The sequence below is a fragment of the Watersipora subatra genome, chromosome 1, assembly GCF_963576615.1.
Source record: "Watersipora subatra chromosome 1, tzWatSuba1.1, whole genome shotgun sequence".
Lineage (NCBI taxonomy): Eukaryota > Metazoa > Bryozoa > Gymnolaemata > Cheilostomatida > Watersiporidae > Watersipora > Watersipora subatra.
In genome coordinates, this window is record NC_088708.1 from 2,814,198 (window position 1) to 2,827,631 (window position 13,434).

A 13,434-nucleotide genomic window follows, 5' to 3' on the forward strand; every position below is an offset into this window, starting at 1 on the left:
ATCTATTTTCTTGGTATATTTGAGTGTAATGGGGACATTTTGGCCGATACCTTACCTGCCTAACAATTTTCTTTTAAAAATAATTATTATTCAGTCCATATTTTAGCACCATTTCCATTTTATTTCCAATTGCAACAAAGGATAACTGTCATTATTTCAGGAGGCTGGAACAACAACCCATCAGTAGAACAGTTCCAGCATATCTTTAGGCCCTTGGTTACAAGATGTGGTATTACACCAGGAGCTACTGGTAATGTCAGATCTATGGATGATACTGCATTGTTACAAGCTTCTACTACCTACCCTATGTGCCACCAACTGTTGGTAGTGAAGATTATGTTGAAGTGTTATTGACAGACAAACTATGCTTCCTGAAGGAATGCTAAACATTACATCAAATCCTGTTCTTGGTAACATTGCTGTATATTTATCTGGTTGGCTTGTCAGAAAACTACTTAAAAAGTTGCGTTGTGAGCCATGTAGACACTCCCTAATTCAGTCTAAGGAAGTTAGCAAATATGATGATATTCATGTTCTGTTAAGAGTTAAGAACAACAGTGGCTTGATTTCTCCTTCTGATGGTGTTGTAACAACTGTTCTTTGCACCGAAAAGTACCTGAAGGCGGCTACATCAGCAAACCAATGTTTGAAATATCTCAAGATTCTGAAGTGTGTAAAAGAAGAGATTGCATGCTATGATATATTTGAATTAAAGCAACATTGTACTGACACTTCAGTAGTAATTGATAATCATCACTTCTCACTACTAGCTTTAGTGGTTGAAACATACTTTGATTTAGGACAGCACCACCTTGCTAATTTAAGAAACCTAGATTTACATGAAGTGAACATCAGACATAATGCTACAAAAAACTTATTATTTAGAGAACAGTGAACTGTTATGTGACATAAATTTTCTAGAGCCGGTTTAAGCTAGTATTTATTTTTAAGACTTCTCTTTATATATGCATACAAATTTTACGGTTTGCAGGCATGTAGTGGTTCAATTTATTATATAATTCATATATACTATATCCTAATGCTATTAGACGTTATATTAGGATCATCCGAGCATCTGGCTCATTAATTTTTCATGCATAGATCATTTATTTTCTGAATCGCAAACAAATTTGATGGTCAAGTATAATGTAATTGAGATTTATAGTTTGCTTTATATATGCATACAATTTGTAGTTTGAAGGCATTTAGTTGTTTACTTTATTATATACTTTTTATATATAATGCTATTAGACATTGTAATAGCATCCGAGCATCTGGCTCATTTTCTATGCATAGATCATTTATTTTCTAAATCACAAATAAATTTTGTGGTCAAGCATACTGTAGTTACGACTAATAGTTTGCTTTTGGTCTATTTCAACGAATAATACATATAAATATAACACAAATCAAGATATATTGAGTGTTGGGACCTACTGGTGCAAGGGCTAAAGCTAATTTAGGCTCGAGGCCAATCTAACCACTTTTCGAACAAAGCAAAGCAGGTTGCAAAATTTTAGTCAAATGTATACAACAGTTTTGGCCAGTTTTCTGCTCTTGGTGATGTAAACAACTATTGTAATCTCTTATTAGATAGTCGATAAGTTTTAAAGCTGAAGTTCACTGGGCTGGTAAGGCGAGCAATGCCAATGATACCCTTAAATCCAGTGGAAACATCTGTGGATAAGAAATGCAAATTATATAGAGCCCATATAGACTTGTGTGCCTATTGTTGAAACCATGCCAATAGCCATTTACAACAAAAACTTATAGGCTATGAATCTGTAGATCTTTAGCTAGCTTAACTTTGATATATAGGTTGATTAAGATTGGGGATGGATAAAAGCACCCACAAGCTCATTGAGATTAAATGCTGTACAATGTTGCTAGGTTACTAAAAAGGGGAGTGACCATGTAGCATGGTTCAAGTTGGTGCTCAACTTGTAACGCTGATAAATAACCTTGGCCATGTTAAGGGTCATATCGGTAAAAAGTAACCTCCTCTTCTGTATCTCTCTACATCGCTACATCATCTCTACGCCTCAACTGTATGCGCTCAATTGTGGCCAATTGTATGAGCCGCAATAATCGATTGGTGTTGAAAAAAATCCAAAATCAAAACAGTTTCTATAAAATTCATGCTTCATGTAAAACAGCACAAAATTATACATGCTTCATATCTGTAAGCTGGCTTAAACGATAAAAAAAACGCGTAAAAAAAACAAGAAATAAAAAATATTAATTCGCATCGACGCTCATTGAACCTAGAGAAAAAAATTGTGATTTTTAGTATTTATTATAAGTATTATATGTAAAAAAACTAACATTTTAATAAAAAAACTCATTAGGTTTTTTTAACAAAAACGCGAGGGTATTATCATGGTCTTATTTGGTGTCGCGAATAAATCTATTCAAGAAAAAACGGCGCGATAAATTATTTCAAATTATTTTCCGATCAAAGGTGGCTGTATGGGTTTTTGTGAGCGGAGATAAAGGAATTTAATTTCATTTGTGTTCGGTAAGTTTCACTTCAGCAAAAATAATTCAGCAATTATTTTAACGGTACGAAAAATTCAAGTAACGACTTAAAACCACTTATTAGCAACATAACGGTTCTTTTAGATGTGCCTACACAAAATTACCACATCGTTGCCAAATATGGAAGCTTGTTGTAATGCTTGTGGTTATCACAGTGTAGAACTAATGGTATTTTCCAAACAATTCCAAACTGATTTGATATCTAAAAAATCACTCACCGAATGTGCACAAATTCAAACCAGGCCTGCCAAACCCAAATGTGGGGCAGTGCTTGAGATTTGGTTTTGGGGTAATTGATGCATCAATGATAGTATATATAAAATTGTGGCAAAAATCTCACGCATTTCCATTTTTCTTTGGTGTGATTGCGTGAATCTCACGCCCAATGCGTGAGAGTTGGCAGACCTGGTTCAAACCCCAAAGCACTCAATCCTTATTTGAAAATATTGAACAATTTATCGGTTACAAAAACGGCTAAGATGCAAATCAGATGTTCAACAAGATTGGGTAGGTTACCATAAGTGTCCTTTTACTTTTCTCAGTTGATCGAACAATGCTGTTATATATCCTACGCTGTTATATATATACTGAATACAAACAATAGTAGTAAGTACATGAACGATGAAGTATTTTCGTCCTTGCACTGTATTGTATCCATGGACGTGTTGAAAATATTTCATGTATTTTGAGACAAGGACAACGGTTGTTATATTCCTAATGGTCACTTACCAGTAAGATGAAATTTGAATAATAGCGTTCTCGTCTGCGATCCCAATATAAATATATATATATATATATATATATATATATATATATATATATATATATATATATCGTGGGATCTCCCTTTTACGCCACGTGACGTCCTAATCTTGGTTAAAGGTTGACTTGCAACAAAATTCACATTACAGTTATTTGGTATCATAAGATTCACCATGTCTTACTCTGTTGTATTGTAGTTGCAAAATATATGGGAATGCGATTACAAGCTCTTAAAAGCAAAAAAACGAACATTTAATCGCAGCCACATGAAACCGCTGTAGTTTAGATTCGCTTTCCAAAACTGCTCAAATGGGACGTAGTTGTTACAGGATGGTATCTGTTTACACTTTCATTCACCCTCATTCGTCAAAATATTTTCACAAATATACTTCACACATTCAATAAAACCATGTCTATTGTTCTTACGCGTCTGTTTTATTGTCATTGTAATGCTGTCACTTTTAGCACTGATATCTTATAACTTACCGTAAAAAATTGTTAAACTTTTTAACCTTAGCTCGAAGGAGTACATATCATTGTCTGATAATCATGACGAGTCTGTTGGTCACCTGTGACAATCGAAAAGTGCTGCTAAAATTATTTTTTAAGTATTGGGTCACATGATCAGTATAAAGTTCTTTGAACTTTAGAAGTTATTTATCATGCGTGTGTGTATATTTGTATTTAGAGTACTTCCCAAAGTACAACGGTGGTTAGATCTTTGTTGACTGTGACTTTATTTCCAACCGACCGTGAAACCTGAAAGGTTTTTAAAAAACAAATTGATTCACAATCTTTAAAGCAAAATTGCTGTCTGAATCAGAAAATGTTACGTAAATTACGTGATATCAAATGTTATAACCAAAAATATTAGATAAAAGACAAGTAAACACAAAACATACCTCTGCCATACTCCAGAATATACATATAAGTTTCTTGTCCGTAATATCGTTAGAATAATGTTTGTTTGTCAATGGCACACACGCAACTGACTTGATCGAGCCAGGTGTCAGACAGTCTTTTGTGTAGTTCTTTCGAAATAATGTCTGATGACAGTTTATAGGTGAAATGAGTAAAAAATGTTTATTGAACGACCACCATGGCAAGTGTAAAGGCCTGGAAAACTCATTAAATGTTTGGCGACTCGTGAGAAAAGGCAGCTGTTTTATTGTCTTTGTAAACAGGTCAATCAAGTTGTTCTACAGTCATTTTTTATGGCAAGCGATAATAAGTGCTGTACGTATACATCCTAAGAACTGGTTTATTTTTGTAGATTTCGTGCTTTTGCAAACTTTACACTCTCCCACCTAAATTTTTCTAAAAAATTTACTAGTTCTATCTGAAGTTAACAAATCTAAATCTAGTATAATGTAATTGTACTGAGTGTATTCGTGTATACCTAAATAATTGATATTTGGTACTACTATGATAATATTTATGCAGGAAGAGAATAACATACGTTTGGTTAAGAACACTGCACGTTAGTACTTGGAGTTTATGCTAACCAATAGCAGTAGTTTCTGTATGGGTCTGTAAAGCATGTTAGGTTCTCCTTTCCGCTTGCCGGAACGCGTTATCTGTTCTGGGTTTGAGATTCTGACAGTAGCGGATCTGACCAACCCATCTCTACCTGTATTCACGGAGTCGACGGCTCCCACCTTCCACTGACTACGCCAAGTGTTTTCATCAACAACTGCGACAACGTCTCCCACCTTAAGGTTTTGGCATGGATTTCTCCATTTTTGTCGGGTCTCTACCTTTGTCAGGTAGTCCTGCCAGTGGCGCCAGAACTCATCGGCGAAACGTTGCGTCTTTTCAAACATGTTTTTTCCGTATACCTCGCCGTCTGGCACTTCACCTATCTCCTGATGTGTAGGTACTGACACAGGCTTCATGGTGATCAGATGATGTGGGGTTATAATTCCTTCATCGGGATTGTTCAGATTTGAACAGGTCAGTGGTTTCCCATTGATTATGCTGCAGATTTCGTACATGGCGGTCCGTAGTCCGGCGGTGTCAATCCTCGCGGAAAACCTGCCTTTCATTTGGTTGAATACATTCCTAATCATTCTTATTTCCCGTTCCCATACGCCGCCCTGGTGGCTAGCACCGGGAGTGTTTGTCTTGAAAGTTATTCTTGATTGAAGCATAGTCTTAGAACCCATGAAATTGGTTCCATTATCGGAGAAAATTGTAACTACAGGCCCTCGTATGCTTTCAAGACACCTTAGCGCTTGTAGGAAACTCTCTGTGGATAAGTCACTTACGACTTCGATGTGGATCGCTCTGGAATACATACAGGTGAAGATGATACACCAGCGTTTCATCTCCTTCCTGCCTTCTTTGACGAGGAAGTGTCCAAATGTATCTACCCCTACATGGGTGAATGGAGGGCTATGTTCCACTCTTTCTTTGGGTAAGGATCCCATCTGTTGACGCAAGGGGGCACCTCTTAGGCGTTTGCAGCCTACGCAGGTTCTGAGTAATAATTTGATGAGGCCTTGTGCACCTATAATGTAGAAACCCGATTGTCTGATTGCAGACTGTGTAAAGATCCTCCCTTGATGGTGGACCTTCTCGTGGAAGTGTCTGATCAGTACTGTGGCTAGGTGACTGCGCTTATGTATGATTGCGGGTCGTAGCTCTTTGTCTGTGAGAATAGTTGAGGATTTTGCTCTACTGCCTATCCTTAGGATTCCTAGATCGTCTAAGTATGGTGACAGCTGTCTGAGACAACTTCCCTTGCTTATCTTTCCGTGTGCTTGGATGTCCAGTATTTCTGAATGGAAGTACTTTTGTTGATCAAGCCTGATGAGAAGAGCCTCTGCATCTTGAGAATGTTCTCTAGACATTTTTTCAAGTTTCCAGATTGGCTTCAGCTTGTCCTTGGCTCGTTTAGCGACTGCACGTAGTTGTGCTGTTGCCCTGATTAGATTGTCCCACTTTGAGAAGTTTTCGACTTTGATGGGGTGGGTAACCTGGTTCATATCTACCCTAATAGTTTTCCTCAGTTCTGGATCTGATGCAGGAACATTGAAGCGCGTAGGTTGATTGAGCAAGATGTCGTCAAGATTTTCCTTCCATAGAAAGTCTGGGCCTGAAAACCAGTGAGAGTTTGTCAGTTGATGTATGGTTGCGCCTCTGGAGGCCATATCAGCTGGATTGACTATTCCAGGGACGTGGTTCCATTGTGCCGGCTTTGTTCTGTGTCTAATTTGGGTTGCTCTGTTTGCTACAAATGGAGAAAATCTTGATGTTTCATTTCTGATATAGCCCAGTACGATCATGCTGTCTGTCCAGAAGAACACTCCGTCTATTGGCATCCTCAGTTTCTCATGCAGTTTCCCTTGGAGCTTGGTAGCTAGCACCGCACCTTGAAGCTCCATACGAGGTATGGTCGTTCGGTTCAGGGGGGCCACTCTAGCCTTTGAGAGGACAAGTGCGCAGTGGATGCGATCTGTGGTATCGATAAGACGGATGTATGAGCATGCGCCATAACCATCTTCACTCGCGTCCGCAAAGTGATGAAGTTCGGCTCGTTTGATAGTTCCAAAATCCTTTGGCTTTATGCAGCGGTCAACTCTAATATCATGAATAGTGGCGAGTTGTCGCGTCCAGGCTTCCCATGACGAAGTAGTATCTAGATCGATCTGTTCATCCCAGTCAAGTCCTTTGCGACAGACATCTTGTAGCACATTCTTTCCCATTAGGGTAAAGGGTGAAACCAGACCAATCGGATCATATACCTGGGCTACGGTTGAGACAATACCGCGTCTTGAGAGTGGTCTTGCGTCGATATTGCTGGTGAAGCAGAGCTGGTCACTCTGTAGACACCAACTAACTCCAAGTGTTCTTTGTGTCGGCATGATGCTGTTGAATGAGATAGCTTCCGTCTCTTTCTCGGATTCTGGCAAATCGGCAAGAGCTGCGGGCTCATTACTGACATACTTGTGTAGGCGAAGGTTGCCTTTAGAGCAAATTTCCCTCGCTGAATTCACCAGGTCTTTGGCAGTTCTGATGTCATCCACGCTGAATATTCCGTCGTCCACGTAAAAGTTGTCTTTGAGGAATTCTGCCGCACTTTTAGATATTTCTATGTTGTCTTCAGCCGGACGCCTCAGACCAAAGGTGGCTACCCCAGGCGAAGAGGTTGCGCCAAATATATGGACTCTCATGCGAAAGGTTTTCACTGTTGATAAGTCATCGCTATACCATACGAATCTTAGGAAGTTCCTATGATTTTGACTTACCCGAAAATTATAAAACATGGATTCTACATCACACGTTACTGCGACCTTCCCTGTGCGAAATCTGCATAAGATACCAAGTAAGTCATTGAGCTGATCTGGGCCAGTGAGAAGGTGATAATTGAGGCACGTGTTGGCGTATTTTGCACTCCCGTCGAAGACCACACGTAATTTCCTTTTCTTTGGATGAAGCACTCCAAAGTGTGGTATATACCAGCACTTACCATCTTCTCTTACCATCTCTGAGACTGGGACTTCCTCCGCAAATCCCTTTTCGAATAGTGTGTTCATAAATTTTCGATAGTCTGCTTCATATGCTGAGTCCTTCAAGAGTTTGTTTTTGAGCAGTCCGAGTCTCTGCTCTGCTTGATGCCTGTTGTTTGGCAGTATTGGCGTTGATGATGACTTGAAGGGCAGAGGCATGACGTAGCTCCCGTCCGGATCTTGGTGAATTCCTTCGTCAAGGATTTTAAGAAATTGCATGTCTTGTTGTGACAGGGGCTTACCTCCAGGGTCTTCAAAGTCTTGTTCCACTATGGGAAAGAGTGTGGCGTCCGTCTTAAAACTTGTTGCCAGTTTGGTTTTGAGTTTACCCCCGCATAGTGTCCATCCAAACATCGTCTTACAAGCTGATGTCTCCCCAGCTTCTCCTCTTTTTGTCAGGAGTGGTGTGATGATTTCTGGACTGTCTTTACCTATCATCAGTCCGATCGGGATGTCCAGCTTTGGTGGGAGATGCCTTGCAAGGGATCTTAAATGTGGTATCTTGCGGCACTTCTCATCTGTCGGTATTTTGTCTGAGTGGCACTTTATTTCTGGTCGTTCAACTGCGTCAATTGTTGAGATTTCATCGGTTAGGTATCCTCTGATTTGCAGTTTTTCATACCTCAATGAGGATGATCGGCTTATGGCGTTCATGGTTTCTAGGTTTAGAGTGTCGGGGATGCCACTTGCTCCAATCTCCATTGCGGTTTGCTTGTCAATGAAGGTGATGTCGGACAATGTATCGAGGAGGGCATACACTAGTTTTTCATTGTTTCCAGCGGATACGTATACTGGTACCATCATACTGAAGCTAGATTGTCCGTAGACTCCAGTTGAATTCCATGTCTTAGTTTTTGTTTGTTCTTTGCCTTGGTTGCTGGTAGTAGGTTGTTGGCTGGAATTTCGTTGTGAGTCCGATTTTTCTGTGGGCTTCCAGTCGGGATCATGTAACATAGTCGGGTGCATTCTATGGCAGTTAGAACATGTCTGCTTGCGGTTACAGATGCTTGATCTATGTTTACCGTTCAGACAAGAGAAGCACAATTCCTTCTTGTGTACAAAGTCTTTTCTTTCCTTTAGTGATTTCTCGGCCAGTTTTCTGCAATCCCTTGTGTAGTGTCCTTTGTCGTTGCCGTTGCAGAAGTAGCAAAATGGTTCTCTTCTTGTTCGTTCAGTTTGGTATGATGCAGCCCTTCTGTTTGTCCTCTCTTCATATCTGCCCTTACTTTTAGGCTGATCATGCTTTTGATCCTTACTCTGTGATGCCATGATGTTGCTCATGTAGCAGTCCGCTTGCTCGAGAACAAACTCTGTGAAATCAGAAAATGACAAATTTCCTGTCCTCATTCGCTTAGCTCTACATACTCTCTGCGTCCAAGAGAACTTGGCACTATCGGGTAGCTTTTGGCAAATGCGTTCGTTGTATAGCTCAGTGTTGAGGATCTGTAGGCCTTCTGTGGAGCTCATGCTTCTTCTGACTTGATCCAAGAAGTCGCCGAACTCTCTCATCTTCTTTCCGTCTCCGGAGCGTATGTTTGGCCAGTTTTCCAGCTTCTTCAACAGTATCCTTGCGATGCCGCCTTCCATACTGTATCGATCTCGCAGTTTTTCACGAGCTTCCTGATAGGAGTTATCGCTACTGTATGTCAATAAACCGATTATGGCCTTTTTTGCTTCGCCTGCAACAAATTTCTTCAGGTATCGCAGGGCCTCCCTGTCTGTTAGTCCTTCCTCGAAAACGAAGGCATCCATATCTACCTCCCAATCTGCAAATTCGAGGGTATCGCCAGAAAAGATGCTCGGTTCAACGGACTTCCTGTTTGGCTTCGACACACTAGCTGTCAATGAGTTCATTTTGGCATTGAACGATTCTGCTAGGTTGTCGGTGAAGGCTTTGAGGATGTGGCGGGTGCCAATTCCAACTTGCGGTTCCTCAGTTTGTGGTTGTTCGGCTTGTGGTTGTTGGGCTTGTGATTGCTCAGCTTGTGGTTGTTGAGCTTGTGGTTGTTGAGCTTGTGGTTGTTGAGCTTGTGGTTGCTCGGCTTGTGGTTGCTCGGCTTGTGGTTGTTGAGCTTGTGGTTGAGCTTGTGGTTGCTCGGTTTGCGCTACCCTCAGGTTGATGCTATCGATTGCACTTGGTGCTGAGGACGATTCGTATCTGTCTGTGTTTGGAGTTGAAGATGCTGTAGCCCTGATACTTGGACTGCTCAAACGATTTACCCTTACTGATGATGATTCCATCCTTCTCAGGAGATTTTGTCTTTTCACTGTGTAAGCTCGCATTTCTTCTTCCATTCTCCTTTTAGCATCTTCGAGTGCCTTCTCTTCAGCTAGGATTTCACTCTCTTCTTGGCACTGTTCCTGGATCTGGGTTTTGAATGACTTGACATCCGCTTGAAATTCATTTAAGAGTTGTTCATGGGTGGGGTTCTTCTCATTTTCATTTGTTTCAATAATTTTATTATATAAATTGCCTATATCTTTGACTTTCAAATCAAGGTTGTGAACAAAGGCATCAACAGCAGGTATATCAATGACATGGGTGGCATTTTCAACAGCTTGTGTGAACTTGTCTAGGAAATCTATCATACTCTCAGACTGTCTACTTATTTCATTGATAAAATCACTGCCTAGTTGTGAAATAGTGCGCTCAGTCAGTTTTTGACTCCTTGCGAGCGCTCGTTGTGTTCTAGGGTTGTTTGATTCAGTTACCTCATCTAACTTTAGCTGCTCTTCCTCTACTCTACTTTCGCTCAAATCGGAATTTGAATTTAGCTCAAGGCTTTCGCTTTCCATGATGACCAATTTAAATCACTGATAATTGCTATTAATTTTGTTTAGGCCTTTTTACCCTTATTGTTGCTACAATCTTAATATGAGTACAATTATTTAAACCACTAACGCTGTCTGGCTAAATTGGCTCGATCGCGGTTCAGTTTTACAACACAGTTTGATTTTTAAACAAAATTATGATAACAACTGTTTGCAAAAGAAAAATCCAAAATGTGTGACAACTCCAAATTTACTTTACTATAATAGTGTTTATAGCGCACACTAGGTTGAGCAAGGAAATGTCAGTTAGATTGAGTAAGCAAACTTTTCAACACAGTACGTATACTTAGCTGACTGATGCAATGTGATGACTTCCTCGTTGCTGACTATCTGATATGCGGCTTGATGGCTAATAGGTATCTAATAGGTATCGCTTTTGCTTGGCTTGTTATTTGTGAACAGTGACGAGCAATGTTTGTTGTGTGGGTTAGTCTTTCTAAGCGACAGGCTTTCGACCTCGAAGTGTTATGATGTCTTGCAGTGCTGATGATTAACGTGAGTGAAGTATTGCGTAACCAAATCTATATCAACTGTCTGTTCCTTATCCTTGATTTGTTGACAGATGATGTCCGTATTTGTAACGCAAACTCGGTTCGTCGATTGTCACCAGTTGTGTAGCAAAACTCAATCTTCAGACTTCGAGACGTTTTGTTTGAGGCTTAGTATTGAATTCAATAACTTCCGTGGCTTTGAATGAGGGTTATCGTCCATAAATAGCACTTAGGCTCCGTATTTCGATAACTTCCGTGATGAGTTTCTATGAAGGTTATTGACCGTAGATTAGCACTTAGGCTCCGTAGAATTGTATGATGTGAACACCTCAGTATGTTGTATGCTCAAGGTTTCACTATAAAGTTCTTTGAACTTTAGAAGTTATTTATCATGCGTGTGTGTATATTTGTATTTAGAGTACTTCCCAAAGTACAACGGTGGTTAGATCTTTGTTGACTGTGACTTTATTTCCAACCGACCGTGAAACCTGAAAGGTTTTTAAAAAACAAATTGATTCACAATCTTTAAAGCAAAATTGCTGTCTGAATCAGAAAATGTTACGTAAATTACGTGATATCAAATGTTATAACCAAAAATATTAGATAAAAGACAAGTAAACACAAAACATACCTCTGCCATACTCCAGAATATACATATAAGTTTCTTGTCCGTAATATCGTTAGAATAATGTTTGTTTGTCAATGGCACACACGCAACTGACTTGATCGAGCCAGGTGTCAGACAGTCTTTTGTGTAGTTCTTTCGAAATAATGTCTGATGACAGTTTATAGGTGAAATGAGTAAAAAATGTTTATTGAACGACCACCATGGCAAGTGTAAAGGCCTGGAAAACTCATTAAATGTTTGGCGACTCGTGAGAAAAGGCAGCTGTTTTATTGTCTTTGTAAACAGGTCAATCAAGTTGTTCTACAGTCATTTTTTATGGCAAGCGATAATAAGTGCTGTACGTATACATCCTAAGAACTGGTTTATTTTTGTAGATTTCGTGCTTTTGCAAACTTTACAATCAGATTACGACTTGACGATTGAATAATGCCGAAACAAAACTGTAAAGTAGCGAGCATCTATATTTGATACGGGGTCTTCGGTAAAACCTGAATTGTTTGTCATAAACTAGTGCTACGATAATTTTTATATTGAGATTTTTATTGGCCTTTCAATTCACGTGAGAACATCACGTGACAAGGCGATAACTAAACTGTAATGAATACGTCAGAGAAATAAAGAGATTCCAACCTACGGCGGCTTTTCGTTTTTGAGCTTTTAAGAGCTTGTTATCAAATTTCCACACATTTGGCACCTACAACATAACAGAGTAAGACATGGTGAATCTTTTGATACCAAATAACTGTAATGTGAATTTTGTTGCAAGTCAACATTTAAAGCACATAAATTACAATTCTTTTATTATATATTTCAGTACATCAGAGTTTTGGCTTTCGAATGAGCCTATATTCAATACACAAAGAATAATAGAACTATGAAAAACGGTGTCAAAAGTATGTCCTGCTAAAAAACATTTGGTTCAGGTTCTCAAAATGTGATGTCACAATTATTATTTAGCCTTAGGTAGTCGATCCCTTTCGCTGCCATTGAGGCTGCGCTTTTCTGTGACAATCGGTGCTGTTAAACCCAGATAGCGCTTATAATAAACTATGATTCTAGATAATCAACAGTGCCCGGGATCGTGCTAACGCCCGACCAATACAAACATGTTCTGGGTTAATTAATTATGCTTCAATAAATGTACTGTCGTTGATAAAGGTAATGAAATTACATCGATTAAATTGTGACCTGCGGTTGCGTGGCCCTAAGACTTTATGTCAATTGCACTTTCGCGAGATCACACAATGCTTGAAACTAATTAGTCTCAATCACGCCCCTCAACATCACAATAAAATGAGATGGCTAGTGCATAAGATCATCGGAAAAACATAGTATGGTGCTTGGAATCTGAGTTATTTATTATAGAAATAATCTGTACATGGAAAACTAATGACACTGATTCTTTAGTCATCTTCATTGGTTCTCTGGAGTTGTCCTATCTTCGCTTGACACTAGCGTCATTGTCGTAGTTGATAAATGTAAGCGGTAAGCAATAAAATAGGCGGTAAGAGCACACAACATATCATATAAAGATTGTGACGTCGCAATTTTCGAGCCTATGCCAGTAAACATTTCCTCGGAAATCCTATAAACCATAGAGTTATCTCCCCCTAGAGTGATAACTACACGAGCGTTTCCGGTGCCAACAAGGAGCGTTTAAGCCACGCCCCTT

The 13,434-nt window shown here is 39.5% G+C and overlaps 2 protein-coding genes and 2 long non-coding RNA genes across 4 annotated transcripts in view; 1 reads left to right on the forward strand and 3 right to left on the reverse strand.

Moving 5' to 3' along the window:
- The first annotated feature begins 2,400 nt into the window (after nucleotides 1-2,400).
- Nucleotides 2,401-13,434, forward strand: part of LOC137386111 (nascent polypeptide-associated complex subunit alpha, muscle-specific form-like) — an 81,858-nt gene continuing 70,824 nt past the window's right edge. Inside the window, exon 1 of the mRNA XM_068072811.1 lies at nucleotides 2,401-2,518. The gene's annotated coding sequence lies outside the window, so the exon portion shown is untranslated. The remainder of the gene's footprint in view (nucleotides 2,519-13,434) is intronic.
- LOC137385512 (uncharacterized) lies at nucleotides 4,021-4,729 on the reverse strand. Its single transcript, XR_010977781.1, has 2 exons — nucleotides 4,203-4,729; nucleotides 4,021-4,059 (listed from the first exon to the last, which is right to left on the reverse strand). It is a non-coding gene; the product is annotated as an uncharacterized lncRNA (long non-coding RNA).
- Nucleotides 4,782-10,400, reverse strand: LOC137385864 (uncharacterized). The gene is made up of 5 exons (XM_068072443.1): nucleotides 9,921-10,400; nucleotides 7,772-9,743; nucleotides 6,984-7,402; nucleotides 6,055-6,863; nucleotides 4,782-5,325 (listed from the first exon to the last, which is right to left on the reverse strand). Exons 1-5 carry the CDS (start codon nucleotides 10,398-10,400, stop codon nucleotides 4,782-4,784), a joined length of 4,224 nt encoding a protein of 1,407 aa, XP_067928544.1.
- Nucleotides 11,584-12,039, reverse strand: LOC137385775 (uncharacterized). The gene is made up of 2 exons (XR_010977802.1): nucleotides 11,766-12,039; nucleotides 11,584-11,622 (listed from the first exon to the last, which is right to left on the reverse strand). It is a non-coding gene; the product is annotated as an uncharacterized lncRNA (long non-coding RNA).

Excerpts from the sequence above, each read along its gene's own strand:
- LOC137385864 (XM_068072443.1), bottom strand. The coding sequence starts at position 10,400 with ATGATAGATTTCCTAGACAAGTTCACACAAGCTGTTGAAAATGCCACC. Across the intron at positions 7,403-7,771 it reads AGAGATGGTAAGAGAAGATG|ACAACATAGAAATATCTAAA; the intron begins GTAAGTGCTGGT and ends GTCCGGCTGAAG. Across the intron at positions 6,864-6,983 it reads GAAAGAATGTGCTACAAGAT|CCAAAGGATTTTGGAACTAT; the intron begins GTCTGTCGCAAA and ends CGCTGCATAAAG.